The sequence below is a fragment of the Protopterus annectens genome, chromosome 5.part1 (assembly GCF_019279795.1).
Source record: "Protopterus annectens isolate FY-2018-M chromosome 5.part1, PAN1.0, whole genome shotgun sequence".
In the NCBI taxonomy this organism is placed as follows: Eukaryota; Metazoa; Chordata; order Ceratodontiformes; family Protopteridae; genus Protopterus; species Protopterus annectens.
In genome coordinates this window covers 436,717,750-436,745,226 of record NC_056736.1, presented here as the reverse complement: position 1 = coordinate 436,745,226, position 27,477 = coordinate 436,717,750, and the positions used below count along the sequence as shown (strand labels likewise).

The 27,477-nt window shown below is 41.6% G+C and overlaps 1 protein-coding gene across 2 annotated transcripts in view; it reads left to right on the top strand.

Annotated features, from left to right (window-relative positions):
- ILDR1 (immunoglobulin like domain containing receptor 1) overlaps window positions 1-27,477 on the top strand; it is an 821,920-nt gene that overhangs the window by 545,221 nt on the left and 249,222 nt on the right. For both annotated transcript variants that reach the window (XM_044073087.1, XM_044073086.1), the window contains exon 3: window positions 9,401-9,550. In XM_044073087.1, the coding sequence (XP_043929022.1) occupies window positions 9,401-9,550 (150 nt within the window). The remainder of the gene's footprint in view (window positions 1-9,400; window positions 9,551-27,477) is intronic.

Sequence of the window (27,477 nt, the reverse complement as noted above, 5' to 3'; positions counted from 1 at the left end):
GCCAAAAACTTTCTCATTAATGCAACTAAAACTACACTTGTGACCACTTATCCTCCTCCTCACACTTCTTTATGACGCTCATGACGCTCCCATCCTTACTAACTTTCAGGCATCACAAATATCAAAACTTGAATGATGCTATAACAAAAATTGGTAAATTTGCAGGAAACCCCATTTAAGAACCCACTACTGTATATCGTTAAAAATCCTAAATTGGTTAAAACTACCCAATCAACTAACATATACACAGCTTCGTACCACCTACAAAAGTATCCAACATCCATCTGCTTGACCAGCACTAAATAACATTCTACACAACTATGTTCCCATCCGATCATTACAATCCAGTGACCAAAAACTTCTGTCTATCCACAAACCTCTTAAATCTGCTGGGCATTGTCTATACTTGTGCCATGTTCCTAAGGCCTGGAACTCTTTACATGTAGACATCAGGTCAATACTGTCCCTCTCGTCCTTCAAAACCATTCTGAAGGACTTCCTAGCCAAAAGCTGGTTCTTTTTTTGCTTCAACAGCAGGATAAATGATATCCCTAAATGTGAACAAATACCTGTTCATACCTTATACCTGCTTACTCTCCCTACTTCACTCACGTCCTCCTGTCGGTTTATCTCCCTGGATTTCTCTTTAAATGTACCATAAATCCACTTTTCTCTCACTTCATATTGCAGTTTCTGTTTGTATTATATTAAGTTACCTTTAATTTCTCTGCAAGCTGGCTAGAATTTCTCTAAATATTAAATCACTGCTATAACTTGTATTTATTCTTAACCACTGTTTTCATATTATGCTTAATTTGATATAGTTAATTAAACTGTAGATCTTTTTATGTTATTTTTGAAGATTGTAAAATTATTGTTTTTAAAATGTTTTGTAATAGTTTGGAGCTTTTCTCCCCCGGCCACTGCTTCAAATGGGCTCCTACCCAGTTGGACTTTTCTGGTAATAAAATGGCAATGAATAAATAATAAATAAGGTGAATTAAAACTATCCCTTCAGCCAGTCATAGTCAACATTAGAGCTTCTAGCAGGGATGCTGTCTTTCTCTAGAGAGGTGCTGTCTTCCCTTAGGAAAGAAGAGTGACAGCTGTAAGTGCAAGGGCATCCATTGTATAAACTGTCATATTCTGAAGGAAAAAGAATGCAGCTGTAATTCAAAAATAAAAATACAAAGCATTTTAAAACTAGCAACGGTCAACTTTTACCACATTAAGTACTGTAACTACTGAAGAAACGTATTTCCTTTGACTTACAGCATGGTCCACTTCATTCTGTATTCTCTTCGTGAATATAGTCATGATATAAATAAGTCCTTCTTACACTAAACACTAAATAATTTTATCTCTGTATCTTCTTATTTTCTCCAAAACCACACAGTATTGTACTCCGCATTTAAAACTGCTTTCTTTCCTAAACTTCAAAAGATAATCTGATTGCTAGGTAGCATGCCAAGTGTACTTGTTTAGTGATTTCAAACATCATTAATTTTTTTATCAGTTGTATAATAGAAATAGTGTCTTGGAACTTTGGAAATAGTGGCAGGCTTCACTCTATTCTGACATTGTGCTTTGCCTTCAGGATCAGACCTAGGCAGCATGGAGTAACTCTTGTTTTGTCTCCCACCCCATCCAAAGCATTATTCCTTATTATTTAAGTTTCGTTATTCTGCAACACGAGGCAAGTGCAGCATGCCAGAATGTTCTAAGTGATGTGCATTGTCATAGGTGACAGTTTTGGTAAATGCTGCCAATGGCATCACTTTTAGAACAACAAATGCCTGCAGACACTCCAGTTTGCATGAAGGGAAGGGAGGTGACTTATCTTTCCCACAGGACAGTTTCCAGAATACTGGCTAGTTCTACAATGTTGAAATTATCTTTGCAGCCACCAGTTAACGAGGCTGGTTAGCATGGAAGTCCAGTAGTCCGTTACCTTTTCTAGTAACCAGGTGTGTGTTCAGATTGTGCTCTTTCCCTTATCATTCCAAGGTTGTACAGATAGTTAAATAAAAGTTTTACTAGCCCAGCACAAACAAATCAGGCTAGTAGCATATTTTGCAGTAGATACGATTAGCTATTTCACCACTGAAGCTGAATGTGTCTAGAACCAGAGTAGTAACTAGTAGAAAACCTGTGTACTACTGTAAGCCTCCTGTGGTGGATGCCCATGGGGTGTATGCAAGTCTCCCACCAAATCGATGACACAGACATTATCTACAGCTTTTACCTACCATGGAGTAGACAGACGTAATGCAGTGGCAATAAAGTAGTGACATGGTTTCTGTGTAAGGGAAGAATGCGTAAAGCAGGTAGACATTTTGGAGCATGATATGACCACACATATTTCAGCATACGTGAAAGTGGTTGTGGAGTTATAAGGTCTGTCCCTGCACATACAGCGGTAAATAGATGGGAAAGTGGGAGTGGGGATAGGGTGTGAGTATCGCAGCTGTAAGGGACAAATATAGTGACATATCTAATCTGAAACACTAAAGCTTCAGCAGGACAGAGAAATTTAGGAGTTGGGACCAAGTGTCTTGATCTTTAATCATACAATTGAAAAGCAGAGACATTGGGGCGAATTCCAGAAGACTTAAGCCTATCTGTAAAGCATGTTACCACAGGGGTAAATCACTTACCCTGTGAGCAGTGTCTTTTAGGACTGAGCCCATTTTTCATCTGTAAAATGTACTGAAGTATGTTGCTCTTTTAGGGAAAAATATGCTCAGTGGTTTCCCTGTGTGTAGCTGGTCAGAGCAGGCTTCTTTGTAGTCCTTGATAAATACACACTGTTTTTCCTGAGCTTTAGGTCATAATCAATGTAGTGGTAGGAAAATGTTGCTGCAGTTATGTTGTACGTTAATGACTGGATGAATCATTAGTGTTTATGAAGTATTGTACCTCTATAATATCAATGACTTTTAGTACAACTCTTTGCCACTGTGTTAAGTTGCAGCAGCGTAGTTCACAGATATGTTTTACTGTGGCACTTATAAAAAGGCTATACTTTTCAAGCAACACGAAGAAATACAGAAGCACAGTGGCTGTGCAAAGCCTTGTGTATTTATTTTACTTGCATGCAAAAAGCATAACACTTTACAGATGAATAGGTTAGTAACACTGTTTTTACACTAATTTTGCAAACATCAAAAGCAGCAATACAACATTTCTGAAAACAGGGAATCAAAAAGGTGTAAACAGATGTGAAGTTTAATTATTAATATTAATTTGTCCAACTAATATAGCAAAGTAAGAGGTTTATTTAAGTCGATCTTAGCTTTAAACTGAGTCATGCCTAGACTAAGTGTAATAGTTTGCATATTCCTGTTAAGCTCTTAGCTTCCATTTAACACAGCCAGCAGTAAGTCCTTGCACTGGCATCATGAAGATTTGAAGAGTTTTCTGTCAGATTGACATTTGGGTCCCAATAGGGACAATGTTTTTAATTTCAGGCAGTGTAAGATAAATAGTGTTACTCCCTGCACAGTTTGTGTCTTTTATAATATTTGTATTAAAAAAATGTGGTGGGGGTAAACAGAGTCAAACTTGTTCAGAATATCACATGTTCCTCTCTGTGCAGCACAGTCACTTCCTGCAGTTGCACCCCTTCTTTTGTGATTAGATCCTTTTTCTGATTAATTACTGTACCATTGTATCTTGTAAATGTGCCTCTTCATACATATATATGTATATATACATATGACCACAGTCCTGCTGGGAGGAGATGGTTTTCTTAAAGGTGGCTAAAATATTGTACGAGGTCTTCATAAAATCAGAAGGAGCAAATTTGCATGTTGAGCCACAATCCAGAATTTTTATTCTCGTATTCAACATAAGATTTTATGTAAAAAACAAAACTTAATCAGTGACAGTAAGGTTTGCTGTTCAGTGAAAAAATAAATATTGCTGTAGCAAGTCAGTTGATACTTTGTGTTTCTAAAGTATTGTGGTGCTTTTCTGCAGTGTAAGGAATGCTGCCTTTTCATTGTTTCTAGTACTACTAAGTAAAAATTTCAAAATGAATTTGTTTTTTTTATCATTGCCAATGTGGTGTACAGATGATGAATCATAAGGTCAAAGTGCTCACAATAACTCTCGAAAAACATGTCTCAGAAAAGAAGGAAACTGGACTTCTGCTTATGGATTAATGATACAAGTAAACATGTTGAAAATGTAGGGCAAAAGTACTGAAAGCAGCCACACTTTTATGAGCCTACATTTGACACACAAAACACATTTCTGTAGAACACTTCATGAATGTGAATGCATTGATTTTTCTGAATCAGTAGTAATTTGCATATTTCAGCCAAATTAAATATACAAAGTCATGCGCTGAGCTAAACAGCAAATATTTTTACCTGTAATGGTCTTGAGGTGAAACATTTTAAAAAGAGTATGCTGACATCTTGGTGTGAAAAACAATAGCAGTATTGTGATTTGCATTTTTGTTTACTCCCTGAAGGACGTTGCCTAGTGGACCCACTGCTTGCACTCAGTTGACAGTTAATTTCGGAGGAACAGGAGCAGAGGCATTCTTGGTCCAGGTGAGAGCCCTACTGCCCATTTGTGCCTTCAAAAGAATCCCAGTTGGCCCTTCGGTCCCCAGCTAAAAGCAGATGGTAGCGTTCTCGTCATGCGAGTCTGACCCCCCCCCCCCCCCCGAAAGTAACTCCGTCCCCCTCAACAGCTCTTCCCAGTTCCACTATTGCTGTTTTTCTGTAGATAGTGAGCTCCCCTTGAATTATGGGTGAGAATACTTTCAGTGTGAGCTCGGCAGGCTTGGATTCCACTTGGTTGAACACCTGAATTTGCTTATTCATGATCAGCACTTGTTCAGAACTTGTAAGCACTAAATATCCTACTAATTACTACAGCACTTAACCTTCCTTAATACCTAGAGGAAAACAGTTTTGGAACTTACTTTCCTCACTTGCTTAGAGAAAAACAGCTCTTGTACTACCTTTCCTCACTTATCTAGAGGAAAACAGTTTTTTATTCAGGCATGTCCAAGGGTCAGCTCCCAGTGTCCTCTCCTGTCTATCTGATGAATTTGGGCATCTTGGGGCAATGTAGAAATTGCCTCATGTACACAGACAACCCTCTCCTCCTACCACCCAACTCTACAACCTGTGAGAGATGCACTTATTGAGCCAAACTGGAGGTAAAGCTCTCTCCAACCAAGACTGAACTTGACAGTCAAGAGGAGGAGGTAAACACTTACACCACACCACACTCATCACATAGTCTCACTAAATCTACACCACCAAAATCCACACATAGAAAAACAAAAACATTCGTGGAGGCTCTCAGTAATAATCTGCTCAAGCAACAGAGACCTCCAAAGCAGAAATGCAAGCAACCTCCACCCCCCAACACAACCCAAATGACACACAGACTCACCACAGCCAATAAGGCAAAAGCAACATACCCAACACACTAGTCATAGGTGACTCTGTAGTCAGGCACACTGATGTCTCACTCACCAGACTAAACAAGGAGAAGGTTACTGTCAGCTGCCTGTCGGGTGCCAGGATCCGCCACATACCCCTGCACTCAGGTCACTCCACAACTACAAATATGACTCTGTCATTGTCCATGTTGGTGGAACGACCTGAGACGTACCTCCCTGGACTACATGAAAAGAGACATGGAAGAGCTCTCTGATCTTGTAGCCCAGGCAGGTATGACCCTAGCCCTGAGTAGGATTCTGTCATCACCCAGAATGATGCCGCAGTACAAGGATAAAATGACTGACTTCAACGATTGGCTAAGCTTCTGGTGCCATTCTAAAGGGATCCAGTATCTGTCTGCCTGGAATGACATGGTTGACAGACCACGATGCTTTGCCAGAGATGGCCTGCACCTGTCACCCCTGGGATTCCGGATTCTGGCTAAGGTTCTTGCCGCCCCTATAGTACCTTTTTAGGCAAGGTTCAAATGACAAATTCACCACTGTAACAGGAACAGGCAAGCAAAAACTGAGGGTGAAGCTACTCAGTGCTAGAAGTCTAAATCTCAAAATGCACTCACTTGAGGCACTCCTTAAATTGGAGAACATCGATATCTGTGCAGTGACTGAGACCTGGTTCAAGGCTCCAGAGAGCACCCCTGCACTACCAGGCTATAACTCATACCACACGTTTTGGCCATGTAACCTGGACCGGAACACCAAAGGCAGAGGTGTGTCCATATTCATTAAGGATATCCACACCTCCAGGCTAGTTGCTCAGCATAATGCAGCCGAGGTTGTCCAAATGCAACTAACTCTGGTCAAAACTGCAATCCAAATTGTAGCTTGCTACAGATCACCCACCATGCCCCAAGATTCCCACTCCTCTTTTCTTGATGTACTGGAAAATATTAGGGTTCAGCCAAACACCCTAATAATGGGCGATTTCAACTACCCCACCATTAACTGGGAAAACTACTCATGTACCAACTCCTTCACTCAACGCTTTCTGGAATTCATAAACTCCAGTGCCCTGGATCAACTTATCCACACCCCCACCAGGGGCAACAATATCCTATATCTAGTCATTACCAACATGAGTGACCGGTGTTCCATACCTGAAGTCACCGCCTCATTGGTCCGATCCAACCATAAGCTAATTACCCTAGATAACCACATCTTGCCCCCACCCCCCATTAAGGAAACCATGGTAAAAAATTTCTCCAAAGCCAACTTCATGCTTTTTAAGACAGAAGTGGTGAACTTCATGACACCCATGCAGATGGACAATACAGTTACGACTACTGAATCCTACACAGTTGCACTTTATAAGCACTTACATGAGTGCATGGATCGTGCTATCCCAAAGAGAACCAAGACACTATCCTCCAAAAAAAGGAAGCCAATCTGGTGTTCCCCTGCCATAAGCAAACTGTACAACAGAAGGAAGAAACTGTTGCAAAAGAGAGTAAAATCCCATGAGTGGAGGAGCTCCCTGGTCAGCCTCAATAAGAAGCTGCGATCCCAAAATCCTTCAAAGCTAGTTATGAAAACAAAATCACCACTGATTCTAAAGACAACTACAAAGCATTCTATAGCTATGTCAAGAATTTCAATGGCAACACTCTGATCCGCTCTGAGTTACAGCACAATGGCACTAAATATATACAGACCCAACTGATATTGCCAACATCCTGTCAGATAGGTTCAGTGCTAACTTTACCCCCTCTCACCCATTAAAGAGCCCATCTGTATACCAGAAGAATGCAAAGTTCCTGTAATCACGGCTGCACAGGTAAAAAACACACTCTCCAAAGCCAAGAACACAGCATTCATTCGTGGGACCAGACAACATCTCAGGCTGGGTTCTACACGAACTATGGAATGAACTGGCACCCCAACTAAGTACCATGTTCAGTCACCACCACGGACCCCGGGAACTACCGCCCCATTAGCCTGACGAGCCTGATATGCAAGGCCATGGAACGTATCATCATGGAACTTATAAACAAAGACATTGATAATCTCCAAACTCTGGACTCCACCCAGTTCAGGTTTGTAAAAGGCAGATCATGTCTCCTAAACCTGATAGACTTCTTTAAAGCAATCACCAAAGCTGTAGACAAGGGTAAGGTTGTTCACGCAGCCTATCTAGATCTTGCCAAGGATTTCGACACCATCCCCCACTCTGGAATTATAGATAAACTCACTAAACTAAGTACAAATCCTTATGTCACAAGATGGGTTGCCAACTGGCTCACTGACAGAACCCATACTGTGAAAGTAGCAGACTCCAAATCTGACTTCAGACCAGTGACAAGTGGAGTACCACAGGGTTCAGTCCTGGGTCCTCTCCTGTTTGGTATCTACTTTTCTGAAGTACAGGCTAACACAGAAGGTCTTTGGCTAACGAAGTTGGCAGATGATTGCAAACTAGGAGCCATAATCGAAATTCCTAACGATGTGGACATCCTACGAAAGGGCTTCACTGAGACAGATGCCTGGTGTCAAAGCCATGGCCTCAAGCTCAATGCCAAAAAGTGCATTGTCATCCCCTTTGGTAAAAACTCTTTACCCATGAACTACAGCATAGGCGGTAGTATACTTAACACTGAAAGTGTGATAAGAGACCTTGGGACACAGGTGGACATAAGTCTCTCATTTGATAATCACATCGCCACAGTAGTCAGGAAATCCTTCTACGTGGCACACTTCATCACAAAAGGTTTCTCATCCAGAAAAAAAGAGGTCATTGTTCCCCTCTACTCATCACTCATTAAAACCATTATATGTACGTCACAAGACATCTACAACAACTGGAAAGGCCGCAGAAATACCTCACAAAGAGGATTACTGGCCTCAAACAGATGCCCTATGCAGACTGTCTCAAAAAACTCCAGCTTTACTCCGTTGCATATCGACTACTCAGAGGTGATCTCTGCCTAACATACAAAGCTATGTCAAACCGAGAGCTGTTGGACATGCTCCACTTAAGAAATCCCAATCCCTCCGAGCTACACGCTCTAGGGACCTAAACCTTGTCACCACAATAAACAGAACATGTGGGAGGGATAGATTCCTGTCCCAGACACTTCCCATACTCTAGAATAAACTACCTATCTATATCAAACAAAGCTCCTCATTAGCACTCTTCAAGAAAAATCTTGATGATTGGATGGGAAATAGGAAATTCACCCCAGGGATCACCTCTGTGGCTCTGCTCAACAGTGGCACAGGAAAATAATTTTCTTGGGTGGCAAAAGCCAGGGTACCTTTTTGGCTGGGCTTGTATAGGCCCCAGGGCCGATAGCCTAGTACCTACCTATGAACCTATGATACTTTCACTAGATGTCAGCCATGTGGCATACCAGAATCTCTCTTCACTCTGCAGTATGGCTGAGCTGGTAGTGACCACTGACTTCCTTTCTCCACAGCCAGGTCTTACAACCATTTGACTGGCTAATCAAACTTGGGTCACTTATCCCATGGTTGGGCCTTTATCCCTGTGTACTGCAGAGCTGAGTTTAACTCACGACTAATGTAGCCATTGTTCACAGCATTTCATAATTGCAAATTACTGGTTTTACATCCAAGCCAAGTTTTTCCACTCACCTCAAAAAGGAATTTGTATTTGTTGCATGAAATTATATTCTGAGGAAAACATATCATTGTTTAATAGTTCTTTAGCATATTGTTGAGGTATTAAATATCTTTTGAATATTTTGACAGCTAAGTTTTCTGACTTCAGCACTTTAATGTAGTTGTTAATTCAAACAGTTATGTGAATGAAACCAGTTTCTCTTTAGAACCACTTACCAAAGATAATTTTTATTTTTATTTTGCTTCTGACAAATTAATTTGTCCCATCCCTGCCAAGGGCGCATTCTGCATTGAAACCTGCAGTACTAACTAATGCCTTTTCCCCCGTCTTAGCTTACCAGGCAGCTCTGGGCCTTAGTCAGGACCCAATGAACGATTGTCCAGACAGTCAGCGTGTCGTGCGGGTTGTCCTTCAGAAAAGTGGCCAGAATGAGCCTATCTTAGGAGGAGAATACCAGCAGCGAAAGATCACCATCCAGGACAGTAAGTGTTACGTTTACTTCCTTTGTGACATAGTGAGCTTTGTAAAAGTCGAGTCCAGAAGGTACTGGAGCAGGCATCGTAGGTGTTTGTTACAAGAGGTTTTTGTTTTTAGACTTCAAGTGGTTACTAAGTGCAGTTTTATGTAGGGAGCATAAAAAATGTACTTTTAACAAGTTTATTTATTCTTTACTCTTCAACTTGCAGCATGAGTTCACATATATTAATGGTAAACATTTCAAGACATTTTTCATTGCTATTTTTATGCATTGTATGTTTTCCTCATAACTTCATTGTTAATCTTTCCATCATGCCTTCATATTTTTCAAAACCCACCGCCCTCCCACATCATACATCTTTTTGTCCACTGTTTTCTGTGTGGTGATCCCAAATATGCTGTTTATATGTTATGCACTTTACTTCCTCCATCCATTAAAGATCTCACCACCTTTTCTTTAATGCCTTTTATAATTCTCAGTACATCTTCGAATGTTGGTTTACTCCTTGATTTTCATTTTCTTGTTGCTTTTTGGGCTTCCAGCAGAACTAAACGTAAGAAGGTGTTACTATGTATTAGCAGTTGTAACCCTAACCACCTTCTCAGACACATCATTTCTTTAGTTACTACAGTTGTTCTTCGTGTTTCACTGTTGCAGTCATCACATTTGGGTTATCTGCTTGCAGTAGCCCTCAGTCGGCCTGATTATCAAAGTCTTGGGTCCTGCGTTGGTTGCTGTCTCATCTTCCATGACGTCAGGTAGTCAGGGGTATAAAGCATGCAGCCGACGCCATTACATCAGTCTTTCTTGTTGTGCAGTGCCCGAAGCAGAAGCAGTTCGCAAGTGCCAGTCGGCCGACTCCTAAAATTTTCATTTTCGAGTTTCAGATCCGAAGTCTTCAACTAAGCTAAGTACCCCGTTGGGGAACCTTTTTCTTGCTCTAAACTGATGTCAGTAAAAGTTAATAATTGTATTTCTTGTGGAAAGCAAATACCTCATCAAGATTTTCATTCGTACTGCATTCCTTGCTTAGGCCCAGACCACAACATACCTTGCTGTCGGTTTTGTGCCTTATTCAATCCTCATACAGTTCGTCGGTTCATTTACGCATCTAAATATTTTGATACTCAGTTCAATTATCTAGAAATGGCTTCGATAAGCCACCCGACTACCGACATTCTGAAAAAACACAAAGATAAAGGCGGAGACAGACCGCATAGGTCCAAAGCTGCCGATGACGCTTCTCCTAAGCTAGTCGCCAGTTCACCGGTACTCAGTGAGGCACTTTCGCAGCCCCTTGATACCCACTACTTCAGATTTGCAGGCCTCTACTGAGACACATTCGTAGTCCAGTATGCCATGAGATGCTTCTTCGACTGTGGAACCTGCGGATGTCTCCACCTCGGATGGGTCCGGAGCCGCTGTGCAGGCAGCGGCTTCTGAGGGTGTATTCAAGCCTACTGACTTGCATATTAAACCAATGCCATCTTCTTCTTCAAGGCCTAAGTCTAGATCCATGCCTAGAAAACCGATGCCCAGACCGTATGGTCAGGCCCCTATGCCTAAAAAACAAATGATAAGAATGGCTGGAGACTTTATTACTCTAATCAGGGGAAGTCACCCTTCCCCCTCTAAGAGACCTAGGACTGATTTTCCTTCTGATTCTTCTGATCAGGACTCTGAAATTTCTGTTTTTTCTGATGACCAGGATTTGCCCTTATCTACCTATGAGGATTTTGATGCAGAGGACTCCATTCCCTCTGCCTCCCCTCCAGAGGATTTCTCTTTTGGTGAAACCTTTCATACCCTTAGGGAGCATTTTTGCTGGGAAAGCCAGGATTACTCTGACTCCAAAAAGAGGCTTAGGGAATTCTTACTCCTGCCTCATCACAGGCCTTTAGCTATACCTGCTGTTCTGGACTTTGTAGATGATGCCTTCTCAGAATCTAGCCTGGCCCCTGACTCTTTACCTCCTGCTCCCAGAAAACCTGATAGGTATTACAGGGTACCTGACTCACAAGGTCCTCTTTAAATATCCTACTGCGGATCCTGAGACCATTTCACAGGGACCCAAGGGCATTAAGGCTAATACTGCCAAAAATCATACCCCCTCTGATAGAGATTCCAGGGCGCTGGATAGATGGGGTAAGAAGGTATACACTTCTGAAACCTTGGCCATTAGGGCCTTAAACTGCCAGTTTCATATGTTAAAGTTTCAGCAGCATATTATTGGATTGCTTAAACAGAAAATGATGATTCCTGACTGTTCTGAAAATAAAGATTTACAGGATTTAATGCATTCTGCTGAACAAGTTGGAAAACATACTTTTCAATGTGCTTTTGATTCATTAGAGGCATCTTGCAGGGCTGCTGTCACTGGGTCTTTACTTAGAAGGCATGCTTGGCTTAAGGCGCAATCTTTGCCAGATCATGTTAAAGCTAAATTACTGGATGGTCCCTTAAACCAAGACCGCCTGTTTGGCAACAAAGCAGAAAAAGTACTTAAAAAGATGGAGGAAAAAGCTAAATCTATGCAAACTGTTAAAGATTTCCTACAAGTACAGCCTCCCAGATTTAGTAGGCATTGGCCCTCTAAGAATTGGTCCTTTCCTGCCTCTTCCAGGCCTTCTCAGTCCATACCCAGAACCAGCAGAACACCCAGGCTTTAGTCCCAAGGTACTCACAGGCCTAAGCAGTGGGGGACTCCCACTTCCAAAGCGGGGAGTAGTAAGACTCCCCCCCCCCCCATGGTAAAATGTCTCAATGACTTAACTTTAAACCTTCCAAGCCCTGCTCAACTGACTGTTCCTTTAGGAGGAAAGATTGCCCTGCATGCAAAAAATTGGGAACTCATTACCCAGGACAAATGGGTTTTAAATATAGTTTCCCAAGGGTACAGATTCCACTTCCATTCCTAACCAACCCCAAACGGTTGGCCAGACCTACCCCCAAATCAGTGGGCAGAGGCTCAAAAGCAAGTTTTCTCTCTTTTAAGCATTAGTGCTATTCAACCTGTCCCTGAAGAAGAATGGGGACAAGGTTTCTACTCAAGACATTTCCTGGTACCCAGAAAAGACAATTCCTGGTGTCCTATCCTGGACCTATCTATTCTAAACAGATTTTTGGTAATCCCAAAATTCAAGATGCTAACTCTTCATCAGCTGCTTCCCATGCTAGGCAAAGATGCCTGGTTGGCAACACTGGATTTAAAGGAAGCCTACCTGCACATCCCAATAAGGGAATCTTACAGAAGATACCTACGCTTCAAAGCAGGCTACATGCACTTTCAGTTCTCTGCACTGCCCTTTGGCTTGTCTACTGCGCCCAGGGAATTTACAAAGTGTCTAGCTCTAGTCATTGCATTTTGCAGGCAAAAAAATATTCAAATATACCCATATCTGGACGATTATCTAATTCAGGCAGAAAGCCAGGACATACAATTAAATCATCTGGCATTTGTAAATAAATTGCTAACGTCTCTGGGGTACACCATAAATGAAAAGAAATCACATCTTGTATCCTGCCAACAAATTGTACTCCTGGGAGCAAGCTTGAATATAACTTCCCAGATGGGCCTACCTCATGCCAGAGAAACAAATTCAATTGACAGTCTACTTCAAACTACTGGCCACCAAGACCCAGCTGTCTGCAAGGAAAATACTGCAAGCCCTGGGGTTCATGGCCTCTTGCATTCTACTAATTCCATATGCAAGACTGCAGATGAAGAAACTACAATGGTATCTAAAAAGTCTATGGTGTCAACATTCTCAGGATGTAGAAACCATGATTCCTATCATACCTTGTCTACAGATAGAGTTCCTTTTGTGGGCAGAGACCTGCCACCAAAACAAGGGACTGCCATTCACTCTACCTTCTGCCGCCCAAACCCTAACAACAGACGCATCAGACTGTGCATGGGGGGGCTCACTTGGCAGGGCAGTGCATTCAAGGCAAATGGAATCCAAATCAAATGCACTTGCATATCAATCAAAAGGAAATGTTAGCTGTACAGAATGCTCTGACAGCCTTGAAGGACCATATTCTTCCAGGACAATTATTGGTAAAGATGGACAACACCACTGTTATGTGGTACATAAACAAGCAGGGGGAAACCCACTCATACCCTCTCTGCAGACTAGCCATGGCTCTGTGGAACACAGCCTTGAGCTACCAAGTGCACCTATAGGCTCAGTTCCTGCCAGGAAAGCTAAATACACTGGCAGATGACCTAAGCAGAAATCTCATGAACCCACAGGAGTGGAAACTAGAACCAAAGATATTCAACATGTTGAGAAACAAATGGGGGAGCGCAGAGATAGACCTGTTTGCCTCCCCCCAGAACTACCAATTGGACATATTCTGCACAAGGACTCCCCACAAGCAAGCTTGGAAAGTGGATGCCCTGTCTTTCACCTGGAAAAACCTATCTGTTTATGCCTTTCCCCCTCTGCCTCCTCTCCAAGGTACTACTAAAGATCAAACAGGACAAACCAAGGACAATACTGATTGCATCAGACTGGCCACGCCAACACTGATACCCCCTCTTGCGCAGTGTGTCACTGCTGGCACCATAGCACCTGCCTCAGACCCCTGCCCTGCTGTCCCAGCAGGGCGTCCAGATTCTGCACCCACAACTTCAAACCCTGAACCTAGCAGCCTGGCTAATTACCTGATCTCTCCATTACCATCCCTCAGTAAGCAAGTGATGGATGTCATCATGGAGGCAAGGAGGCCTAGTACTAGAAAATCCTATGCTGAAAAATGGAAAAGAGTCTGTTCCTAGAGCCAAACTCTGGGGATGGGCACAGCAGCACCCAGTTTACCCCATATTCTTCAATACTTAACTGAGATGCTTCACAAGGGCCTTTCCTTTTCCTCCATCAAAATTCATCCCTCAGCCATTTCAGCTCATTACAATACAGAACTACCCCTCTTCTCTCCTCCACTGTTGAAGCAGTTCCATACATAAGACCACCCAGGAGAGCCCCTACTCCAACATGGGACCTTAACTTTGTATTGGAAAAACTCACTCTCCCTCCCTTTGAGCCATCTGCAAATGCAGAGTTGAAATTCCTTTCTTGGAAAACAGCCTTCCTTCTAGCCATCACTTCAGCAAGAAAGGTGTCTGAATTACAGGCCCTCATGGCAGTGGAGCCTTTCATCAGGGTGTCCCTTAGGACCAATTCCTCCTTCATGCCCAAGGTGGTATCCAGTGTGGCCCTTAATCAGTCCATTCATTTGCCAACCTTCTTTTCTAATCCACAGAACAAAGGGGAATGAATACTGCACTCCTTGGACGTGCACAGGCAACTTAGATTTTACTTGGACAGGACTAAGCCTCTCAGGAAATCTGAACAGCTGCTGGTTGCATTTGCTGCAGGGGCAGAGGGGAAGGCCATTTCAAAGCAAACCATTTCTAAGTGGATAGGCCATTGCATTCTTTTCTGCTATAAGCATCATGGAAAATCTACACCACAGGGGATAAGACCACATTCAACCAGGGCTGCATCTACCTCTACTGCCTTTCTCAGAGGTGTCCCTACCAGGGACATCCTAGAAGATGCTACCTGGAGTTCTGTACATAACCTTCACCAAGCATTACCACTTGCCAATTTTTTCTAAATCCAAAGCTGGATTTGCCACTGCAGTCTTGCAAGGCCTTATAGCTGATCCTAATGCTATCTAATTACCTCCTCCCATCCTTAGCTTTCTGAATCTACCCAAATGTGATGACTGCAACAGTGAAACACAAAAAACATAGTACATTTGTGTACACTTACAGTAAATGTAGATGTTCGAGTGTATTCACTGTTGCAGTCCTGGTTACTCTCCCTCCAGCCCTCTGACTTCTATGTTTACTATGCTTAAAGCTTTTTGGTGTATTTGCTTTTTTGTTGGAGGTGTAACCTTGTATATAACTGCTTCCCATTATGGGGGCACCTGACATCTGGGGTAAGAAAAACTGATGTAATAGGGAAGGCTGCATGCTTTATACCCCTGACTACCTGACGTCATGGAAGATGAGACAGCAACCGACGCAGAACCCAAGACTTTGATAATCAGGCCGACTGAGGGCTACTGCAATCAGATAACCCAAATGTGATGACTGCAACAGTGAATACACTTGAACATCTACATTTATGGTAAGTGTACACAACTGTACTTTTGTTCCCTCAACATTTGTTCAAAACACTGTATAAGTAATACACTCAGGCATAGTAGAAAACCTAAATAAACTGGTAAAAAAAAAAAAACAATGTCATCTGCTGGATTACCAGCTGGCTCACAGATATGACACAGATAATCAAAGTAGGGGAAGCTACCTCCACAAAGAGACCAGTCACCAGTCGAATCTCCCAATGTTCTATGCTGTTATCTCTCCTGTTTGGCGTCTGCTTTTCTGAAGTAAAAGCCAATACCAAAGTGCTCTGGCTGACTAAGACCATAGATGACTACAGTCTAGTACCAGTCATCCAGTCCCAAAATGACTTTGCTATCCTGCAGGAAGGTTCATCTCAAATAAATAACAGATGTCAAAATCATGGACTGAAACTAAATGCCAAAAAATTCACTATTGTAACCTTTGGGAAGTCATCTATCCCAGGGATCTGCCAAACTGACTATACTCCCCTAAGAGTCTATCCATTTGTTCAGGATTTGGGAACTTATGTGGACAGTAATCTAACTTTGATTAACATGTCTGTTGTTGTAGGAAGGTCCTTCTGTATTGCTCAGCTTATAAACAAAGGGATTGTGTCTAGATCTAGGAACATTATTGCCCCCTTTTACTCAGATGTTATTAGGCTGATCATTGAATGTAATACCCCGGGCGGCCACGGTGGTGCAGCGGTTAGCGTTGCCGCCTCATAGCAAGAGGTTCTCCGGTTCGATCCTCGTCTGGGGTACCTTTTGTGCGGAGTCTGCATGTCCTCCCTGTGGTTGCGTGGGTTTCCTCCGGGTGCTCCGGTTTCCTCCCACATCCCAAAGACATGCTGTAGGTGGATTGGACACACTAAATTGGCCCTAGGTGTGAGTGTGTGCATGTGTGTGCCTTTTGTGGAAGGTTGGGCGCCGGGCTGGCAACTCGATACTGTAAAACTCCACTGCCAATCATGAGCGGACGGTGATCCACTGTGGCGACCCCTAACTGGGAAAAGCCGAAAGAAGAAGAAGATTGAATGCAATACCCCCTTTGGCATGTCCAGGCATGTGCAACAACTGGTATGTCCACAGAGATACCTTACTAACAGTATACATGTCCTAAATAACTTGTGCTGTGTGGACCAACTCAAAGCCCTGATACAATTCTGGATTAACAAGTTTTAGCACAGATATTCCAAACTTAAGGTTCTACAAGGCTTGGGTAAATCTGATCACAATGCTATCTCTTTCAACATCAATAAACACGAGTCATACATGAAAACTACAATATTTATTTTTATTACAACGCTCTACAAACTGATAAATTAAGAGAGATCTTAAGCCATGCAAAAGCTCTACATACAGCTAGTACTGGATATGGTTGGAATATTTTACACAGGTGCTGTACTACAGCCTAGAAGTCTGTTAGTAAAATAAAATATATGAAATCATCACATTCAAAACTCCCAGTTAGAAGGAGTGGTCACTCAAAAATGTTACACACTGCTAAGAAAAAAAATCGTTGCCATCTATAAGAAGATCCTATTTCTTATAACAAAAAAGCTGCAAAATGTTGCAAGGCGCTACTGATGTTCCAAAGCCACTTATGAAAACAATTTAGTGAAAGTTAATAATAATAAGACTGCATATCATAAACATGTTAATTCTCAGTGAAAATAAATTTTGTTCATTGGGCCTCTAAAGCTGAACAACACACATGTCAAGTAGGAGAATTGTTTAAGAAATTCAACAGACTGAGCATACATGCTAAAATGAATTAATTATGCCCTTAATCTGAGCTATGTGCAATAACAAATAGACTGAAACTTGTGGAAAAGGTTAGCAGTATTTTAATGTACTATTCATAAAAGTACTGGAAGATATACTTATACTACATAGTTAATTTTCTAAACACTTCTGTACAGAACACATCTTTAGATGTTCTCATTTATAAGAGTGGTGGCACATGAGTAGAATCAAATTACAAACCAGTTAGTTTGAAGCCCATCTTAGGGAAGTGCAATATGCCTTCTAAACAAGATAGAGAGATCCCAATAAATGTGTGTGTGTGTGTGTGTGTGTGTGTGTGTGTGTGTGTATATGTATATATGTATATATATATATATATATATATATATATATATATATATATATATATATATATATATATATATATATAGATAAATCCCAACATGGTTTTACAAGTGGTTACACAACTCTAACCAGATTGGTTCACTTCTCTGATTACTTAAGCCTGGACAATAATTCAGGGTTTACAACTGTAGCTGCATATTTGGCCCTGGCAAGACTCATTCAATACATTGTCACACCAAGCAACAATTCACACCAATATATCAAACCCTGGATTCAAAACTGTCTGCCATGCAGAACACAAACAGCAGATCACCATCAATGGAAAGCATTATTATTTAGGTGTACCACAAGGATCAGTGATAGGTCCTAGATTATTCAATCTAGTTTCTTCCTTGCCTTTGACAACTCAAGTGTAGCTTTAAATATGTAGACATCAACAGATTTGTAATAACTGTTATATCTAACAATGATATATTTAAACTAAATGATTATAGCAACCACTGGTGAGTAGTCCAAAATTCGGTTTACAATTCTAAACATTCTGAAGTACATGCAGAGTTTTTGGGAAATGTGCAATAGAATATAACATCAAAATGTTTAAGGATCCTGGCATTCTGACAGATGATAAATTAAACTTTAAAGAACATACTAACCACCTTTGATTCTGTACCATGAAACAGGTTAAGATTACTCTTTAAGACAACTACAACCAGGTCTGTTTAACACACACCTCTGGAAATCTCACATTAGGCAAATGTATATAACCTAAATCGGGTAATCCTGCTTTAATCTATGCAATGCAGATTTGCTAAATTATTTCTCTGTTTGAAAAGTATGACGTACAAAGAAAGCTTAACAAGACTATATTTTTATAGTAGTGCACAAACTGCTGAGTGGGAAGCTGTCTGTCCTTTTAAGGTCCATAAATCTGAAATATTGCAAGTTTAAATTTGATTAACATAGAAAGAGCTATGTTATCAATCTACCAAAGTGCATTTAGAATTTAGCAAAACAAACATGGATTAAGTTTATAACTCAGTCACTCTCTACACTATGGAATACACTACCAAATCAATTAAGAATTTTAATAAATTAGAATTTTTTATTGAAAGTTGGACTCAGATGTACAAATTAATGTTTACTTACAATATATTAGAGTAAGTGTTCATTTTTAATCTTCATGTCAGAGCAATGATTTGAAAAATTATGAACTTATCATATACTAATGTATTTCTCAGGAATGTGGCAGATGTGGACACTGTCCTGGTATAATGGGCCATGGTAGATGCCATATCGCAGCCTCCCTTAGAACAGCAACTTTTTTATAATCCAACAAACATTTAGAGAAGGTAGATTTGGATACCTGCATACTGTTCCACTAAAGAGATGGTCATGGTCACTCATTATTTTTTTAGTTCTACTAATGTGGAATCTTAGTATTCTATGAACAGTCATGCAAAGGAGAAGACATTTATCTTTACTTTGCTAGATAGGGAAGACAAATAGCAGACTCATGGGCTGGTTCACATTTGCTTTGGTCTACACTACATGCATGAAGGATGAATTAATCCCACAGACCAGTCTCTCCATTTTAAATGTGAAAGGGATTACAGTTCTGAGAGCCCTTCTAAATGAAGCAAATGCCAGAAAAATGAGAGTTATCAGGTGCGTGGTCAAGATGATGAACAGTTAACAGCACTGCTTTTAGCTCTGCTTCATTTTAACATCTCTGACAGGATTTTGCTAAAAAACTTAGAGCATTGCTAAACTTAATGGACTTACAGCTGAACATCTGCTGACCTATCTTCTACAAAAACAAGTTTTAAAACTCTTTAAATTCCTTTTTCCTATCAAGAAAAAGTACAGTTGTGCACACTTACCATAAATGTAGATGTTCGAGTGTATTCACTGTTGCAGTCATCACATTTGGGGTTATCTGCCTGCAGCTGGTGCTCAGCCGGCCTGAATACCAGATTATTGGATTCCTGCGTCAGATGCTGTCTCTTCTTCCATGACGTGAGGTTGTCGGGGGTATAAAACATGCAGCCAATGCCATTACATCAGTTTTTCTTGCTCCAGATGTCAGGTGCCCCCACAATGGAAAGCAATTATATGTTATAGTACCCCTCCAAGAAAAAGCAAATACACCAGAAAGCATAAATACACCAAACAGGAAGGAAAGGTAGAGCCAAGAGAAGTCAGGGGGCTGGAGGGAGGGTAACCAGGACTGCAACAGTGAATACACTCGAACATCAACATTTATGGTAAGTGTACACAATTGTACTATGTTCTTCATGTTTCACTGTTGCAGTCTTCACATCTGGGTTGATTCCCAAAACTAAGGAAGGGAGGAGGAAGTTAGAGAGGATTAGGGCCAGCTATTAAGCCCTGCAAGACTGTAGTGGCAAAACCAGCACTGGATTTAGAAAAAATAGGAATGTGGTAATGCTTGGTGAAGGTATGTACAGAGCTCCAGGTAGCAGCTTCTAGGATGTCCCTGGTAGGGACACCTCTGAGAAAGGCTGTAGAGGTAGATGCAGCCCTGGTGGAATGTGATCTTATCCCCTGTGGGGTAGGTTTTTAATGGTGCTTATAGTAGAAACAAATGCAATGGGCTATCCACTTAGAAATGATTTGCTTTGAAATGGCCTTCCCATCTGCCCTTGCAGCAAAGCCAACTAACAGCTGTTCAGACTTTCTGAGAGGCTTATTCCTGTCCAAATAAAATCTAAGTTGCCTGTGCATGTCCAAAGAGTGCAGTATTCGTTCTCCTTTGTTTTGTAGATTCGGGAAAAAGGTAGGCAAATGAATGGACTGATTAAGGGCCACACTAGACACCACCTTGGGCATAAAAGAAGGGTTGGTCCTGAGGGGAAACCCTGTCTGCATGGAAGATAATGAAGGGCTCCACTGCCATGAGGGCCTGTAATTCAGACACTCTTTTTGCTGAAGTGATGGCTAGAAGGAAGGCTGTTTTCCAAGAAAGGAATTTCAACTCTGCAGTTGCAGATGACTCAAAAGGAGGGAGAGTGAGCTTTTCCAATACAAAGTTAAGGTCCCAGGCAGGAATAGGGGCTCTCCTGGGGGGGATAAATGTTTGGCCCCTCTGAGGAATTGCTTTAGCAGGGGGTGAGAGAAGAGGGGTGGTTCAGTATTATAATGTGCTGAAATGGCAGAGGCATGAATTTTAATAGACAAGAAGGATAGGCCCTTATGGAGCATTTCTGTTAAGTACTGAAGAATATGAGGTAAGCTGGGCACCGTAGTGCCCATCCCTCGAGTCTGGCTCGAGGAACAGTATCTTTTCCACTTTTCAGCATAGGATTTTCTAGTACTAGGACTCCTTGCCTCCAGAATGACATCTAGCACCTGCTTACTGAGGGATGCTATTGGAGAGCTCAAGGAATTAGCCAGGCTGCAAGGTTCAGGGTTTGAAGCTGAGAGTGCAGAATCTGGCCCGCCGGCTGGGACAGCAGGGAAGGGGTCTGAGGCAGGTGCCATGGTTCCAGCAGTGTCATACTGCGCAAGAGGGGGTACCAGTAATGGCGTGGCCAGTCTGGTGCAATTCGTATTGTCCTTGGTTTGTCCTGTTTGATCTTTAGCAGAACCTTCAAGAGGAGAGGCAGAGGGGGAAAGGCATAAACTGAGAGGCTTTCCCAAGTAAAGGACAGGGCATCCACTTTCCAAGCTGATTGTGGGAAGTCCTTGTGCAGAATTTGTCCAATTGGTAGTTTTGAAGTGAGGGAAACCAGTCTATCTCTGGGGTCCCCCATTTGTTTCTCAAGAGGTTGAATATTTTTGGTTCCAGTTTCTATTCGTGTGGGTCCATGAGATTTCTGCTTAGGTCGTCTGCCAGTGAATTTAGCTTGCTTGTAAGGAATTGAGCTTGTAGGTGCACTTGGTAGCTCAAGGCTGTGTTCCACAGAGCCATGGCTAGTCTACAGAGAGGGTACAAGTGGGTTCCCCCCTGCTTGTTTATGTACCACATAACTGTGGTGCTGTCTGTCTTTACCAATAAATGTCTTGAAAGAATGTCGTCCTTGAAGGCTGTCAGGGAATTTTGTACAGCTAACATTTCTTTTTGGTTAATATGCAGGTGCATCTGTCTCAGGTTCCATTTACCCTAAATGCACTGCCCTGCCAAGTGAGCCCCCTCATGCATAGTCTGATGCATCAGTTGTTAGGGTTTGGGTGGCAGGGGGTAGAGTGAAAGGGAGCCCCTTGTTGTGGTAGCAGGCCTCTGCCCACCAAAGGAACTCTGTCTTATACAAGGAATGATAGGAATCATTGATTCCAGGTCCTGAGAATGTTGACACCATAGGCTTTTTAGATACCACTGCAGTTTCCTCATATGCAGTCTTGCATATGGAATTAGTAGAATGCAAGAGTCCATGAACCCCAGGGCTTGCAGAATTTTCCTTGCAGATGGCTGGGTCTTTGTGGCCAGTAGTTTGAAGTAGGTTGTCAAATAAACTTGTTTCGGTGGAGTGAGGAAAGCCATCTAGGAAGTTGTATTCAAGCTTGCGCCCAGGAATACAATTTGTTGGCAGGGTACTAGGTGAGATTTCTTTTCGTTTATGGTGTACACCTGTGAATTTAGAAGTTCCTTTACAAATGCCAGATGTTTTAATAGCAAATCCTGGCGTTTAGTCCAAGTATGCGTATATTTGAATATTTCTCTGCCTGCAAAGTGCAATGGCTAGAGCTAGACACTTTGTGAATACCCTGGGCACAGTAGATAAGCCAAAGGGAAGTGCAGAGAACTGAAAGTGCATGGAGCCTGCCCTGAAGCATAGGTATTTCCTGCAAGATTCCATTATTGGAATGTGCAGGTAAACTTCCTTTAAGTCAAAGGTTGCCAACCAGGCATATTTGCCTATCATAGGAAGCAGCTGTTGAAGTGTTAGCATCTTGAATTTTGGGATTACCAAAAAAGTGTTTAGAACAGAGAGGTCCAGGATAGGACACCAGGAGCTGTCTTTTCTGGGTGCCAGGAAAGGTCTTGAATAAAAACCTTGTCCCCTTTCTTCTGCTAGAACAGGTTGAATAGCCCTGATACTTAGAAGAGAGAGAACCTGCTGTTGAGCTTCTGCCCACTGATTTGAGGGTAGGTCTGGCCAACCGTTTGGGGTTGGTAGGGTGTGGAAGAGGAATCTGTATCCTTAGGAAACTATATTCAAAACCCATTTGTCCTGGGAAATTAGTTCCCAGTTTTTTGCATACAGTGCAAGCTTTCCTGCTAAAGGAGCAGGCAGCTGAGCAGGGCTTGGAAGGGTTAAGGTTAGGTCATTGCGTCATTTTCCCGTAAGGGGGTGTCTTACTATTCCCTGCTTTGGAAGTGGGAGCCCCCTACTGCTTACGCCTGTGCGGAGACTAATCTAGGTGGTCTGCTGTTCCTGGGTTTGGACTGAGAAGGCCTGGAAGAGGCTGGAAAGGACCAACTCTTTGAAGGCCAATGCCTACTAAATACGGGAGGCTGTACTTGCAGGAAATCTTTAACAGTTTGCATAGATTTAGCGTTTTCCTCCATCTTTTTGAGGACTTCTGCTTTGTTGCCAAACAGGCAGTCTTGGTTTAAGGGAGCATCCAGTAATTTAGCTTTAACATGATCTGGCAAGTTTTGCTCTTTAAGCCAACCATGCCTTTTAAGTACAGACCCAGTAACAGCAGCCCTGCAAGATGCTTCTAAAGAGTCAAAACCACATTGCAAAGCATGTTTACCAACTTGTTCTGCAGAATGCATTAAATCCTGTAATTCTTTGTGTTCAGCACAGTCAGGAATCAACATAATTTTCTGTTTAAGTAGTCCCATAATATGCTGCTGGTACTTTAACATATGAAACTGGCAATTTAAAGCCTTAATGGCCAAAGTAGCAGAAGTATATACATTCTTACCCCATCTGTCCAAGGCTCTAGAATCTCTATCAAAAGGGGTAGGGTTTTTGGCAGCAGTAGCCTTAATGCCCTTTGGTCCTTGGGGAAATGGTCTCTGGATCCGCAGTTGGATTCTTGAAGAGGAACTTGTGAGAGTCAGGTACTCTGTAATACTGGTCAGGTTTTCTGGGAGCTGGAGGTAAAGTGTCTGGGGAAAGGCTAGATTCCAAGAAAGCATCATTCACAATGTCCAGAACAGGAGGGATAGCTAAAGGCCTGTGTTGAGGAAGGAGTAAGAATTCCCTAAACCTCTTTTTGGAGTCAGAGTAATCCTGGCTTTCCCAGCGGAAATGCTCCCTAAGAGTGTGCAAGGTTTCACCAAAAGAAAACTCTTCTGGAGGGGAAGCAGAGGGAATGGGATCCTCTGCATCAGAATCCTCATAGGTAGACATGGGCAAATCCTGGTAATCAGAAGAAACAGAAATATCAGATTCCTGATCAGAAGAATCCGAAGGAAAATCAGTTCTAGGTCTCTTAGAGGGGGAAGGCTGGCTTCCCCTAATTAAGGTAATAAGGTCTTCAGCCATTCTAAGCATTTGTTTTTTAGGCATATGGGCCTGAGCATGCGGTTTAGACGTGGGTTTTCTAGGCATGGGTCGAGTTTTAGGCCTGGATGAAGAAGATGGTGTTGGTTTAAAATGCAAGTCTGTAGGCCTGAATACACCCTCAGAAGCCGGTGCCTGCACAGTGGCTCCGGACCCATCCAAGGTAGAGACATCCGCAGGTTCCATAGTCGAAGAAGCATCTCACGGCATACCGGACTCCAAATGGGTCTCAGTAGAGGCCTGTGAATTTGAAGTAGCGGGTATCAGGGGCTGCAAAAGCACCTCACTGAGTACTGGCGGACTGGCGACTAGCTTAACGGAAGCATCGTCGGCAGTTTTGGACCTATGCAGGCTTTCTCTGTTTTTATCCTTACACATTTTCAGAATATCGGTAGTCGGATGGCTTACCGAAGCCATTTCTGGATAGTTATACCAAGTACCAAAATAATTTGCTGCAAATATAGACTGACTACGAACAGTTTGAGGGTTGAACAAGGCACAAAACTGACAGCAAGGGATGTCGTCGTCTGGGCCTAAGCAAGGAATCCAGTACAAATGTAAATCTTTGAGGTATTTGCTTTCCACAGGTAATACACTTGTTAACTTTTACTGATATCGGTTAAGAGCAAGAAAAGGGATCCCCAATGGGGTACTTAGCTTTTTTGAAGACTTCGGTTCTGAAATTCGAAAATGAAAATTTCAGGAGTCTGCCGACCGGCACTTGCAAACTGCTTCTGCTTCGGGCACCGCACGGCAAGAAAGACTGATGTAATGGCATCGGCTGCATGTTTTACACCCCTGATGACCTGACATCATGGAAGAAGAGACAGCATCTGATGTAGGAATCCAAGACTCTGGTATTCAGGCCGGCTGAGGGCTACCTGCAGGCAGATAACCCCAAATGTGATGACTGCAACAGTGAAACACAAAGAACATCTAGAAAGAACTAATTGTCTCAGAATGAGCCACTATAAGCCCAGTGTACAAGACATTACAATGAAAAAAAGGGGTTCAGGCACCTAGACAGCGAGACATTTCCTGTGGTACATTTGACTGGGGACACATGGCTGAAGTGACATTCAGCTGCAGAGAAATATGGACGTTTGCAAATTCCCTGTGGGCAAAGAGAAGCACACACTGCCATGCTCACAGCTTTAATAGCCAAATGCATGGCGGCAGAAGAAGTAATGAGTGCTGTGCTCAGTGTACAGTACATACTTGTATAACTACAACATGCAGAAGTGTGCTACAGCATGGAGGAAATCTTGCAGGCTACTGTAGTCACATTTATGCTCCAGTATGCGTTTTAGGTAATGTTCCCTTGACACTGTGAAGGGGGTAGTGGTCCACACACTCTAATTATAAAGGCACTGCCCATCGTGCACTGCATTTTTACTGCCACTGACATGCCCTCTGGCCATCCTGCTGCTGATGCCTGCCATACTACCTTCTATCTCATGTTCCCTTGGGAATCATGGACAGTTTTCCCCCTGTGTATTTTGTTATTAAAGCTTTGGGCATGGCAGTGTATGCTTCTCTGCCCCCAGGGATTTTGCAAATAGCCATATTTCTCTGCAGCTGAATGTCACTTCAGCCATGTGTCCCCAGTCAAATGTACCACAGAGAAATGTCTCACCGTCTAGGCACCTGAACCCAAAAGAAAGACATACAGGCTATACTATGTAACATCAATGAGTTATCTGTAAAGATACATAAATTAGAAAGCAAAACGGACATCTTCAAAGAGGACTGTAAAAAAAAAGTTGGAAGTGCTGAGTAAATCTCCTAAGCAACAATCATCATAGATCTCGAATATAGAAGAGGCAAAGTCTGATTTTGACAGAAGATTACTTGAAAATGCGAATAACACTGAATTTCTTCTGAAACAAAACAACTTATTCTGGGATAAATAGAAGACTTTGAGAAAATATCTAGAAGGAATACCATCAGGACTTACAGGATTCCTGAAAAAGAAGAGGGAGACAGTGTGCCTCAATTCCTTAATACCCGACTGCCTAAAACTTTGAACTTGCCTTAAGCTTTTTCCTTTGGCATCAAAAGGGCACAAAGATCACTTTTTAATTCTTCTTTAAAAAATCACAACTTCACCAACATCAGTGATCATAAGATTTTTCTCAAGTCAAGATAAGGCGTTAGTCTTAAAAGCTGCACAGACTAATTATCCAGTTAAAATTAAAGGAAATACAAGATGTGTAAATGACTATTCTACATTAGTGATGTCCAAGAAAAAAGTTTGTGTGCTACTCGTTAAAAGCTTAAAGAAAAACATATTTAAGCATAAATCTTGTTTCAAGCAAAAATAAGGATTCATCTTTCAGGAGGAAAGAAGATTTTTAACACCTTGGAAGATGCAATGGACTTTACACAGAAAAAGAAAATCCTAGAAAAAAAAAACAGAAGAAATGGACTGGAATCTATCAACTTCTTTGAAGAGAAAGGTAACGAGATAGTTGGTTATCAAAAGAAAAAAACAGTAAAAACAGAAGGACAAATGAAAATCAATGTAATTTGTGGTTATGAATTCTTGTTAACTTAAATAAGTGCTTGAATACTTATGAACAGGTTTTGCATATTACTTTTTACTAATAAATAATTTCTTTCCCTACTTCAAATGTTTACTAGTTCCCTTTTTAAAATGTTAGAGTTTGATTATTTTAGTTATATATGAAATTAAAGCCACTTATTTTCACTTGAAGTTTAAAAGGTTAAACTATTCACCTTATTAAAAGTTAAGCATTATTATACTGAAACTTATGTTAGGTGTTACACTTTCTGATATTCTGGCATAATATACTATTAAATATAAAACAAGATGCAACAACTAACACTAAAGAGGCGTGTTAACTTACAATCTGGGTTCTAAAAATGGCCCAGTAGTGTGCTACTTTTAGTATACTTGACATCCAATAGCCCCCAGGAATGACGTGCTATATTATAAACAAAGTATAAAAATATTAATACGCATACATAAAAGTTACTATTGGAATTATATCAAATAATTAGAGTTTACAAGTTAAACCTGGAAAACGTAACTGTCATCCTTCCAATGTAAGTCTATATCCTATGTCTTTTTTAAGAAAATGACAGTCTGCTTTATAGTAAACATCTCATACACACAGTGCTTGCTGAATCATTACACGCTACTTCTTTGAGTGCAATGGGTTTTTGGTGGTTGGGATACTTTGAGATTTTTTTA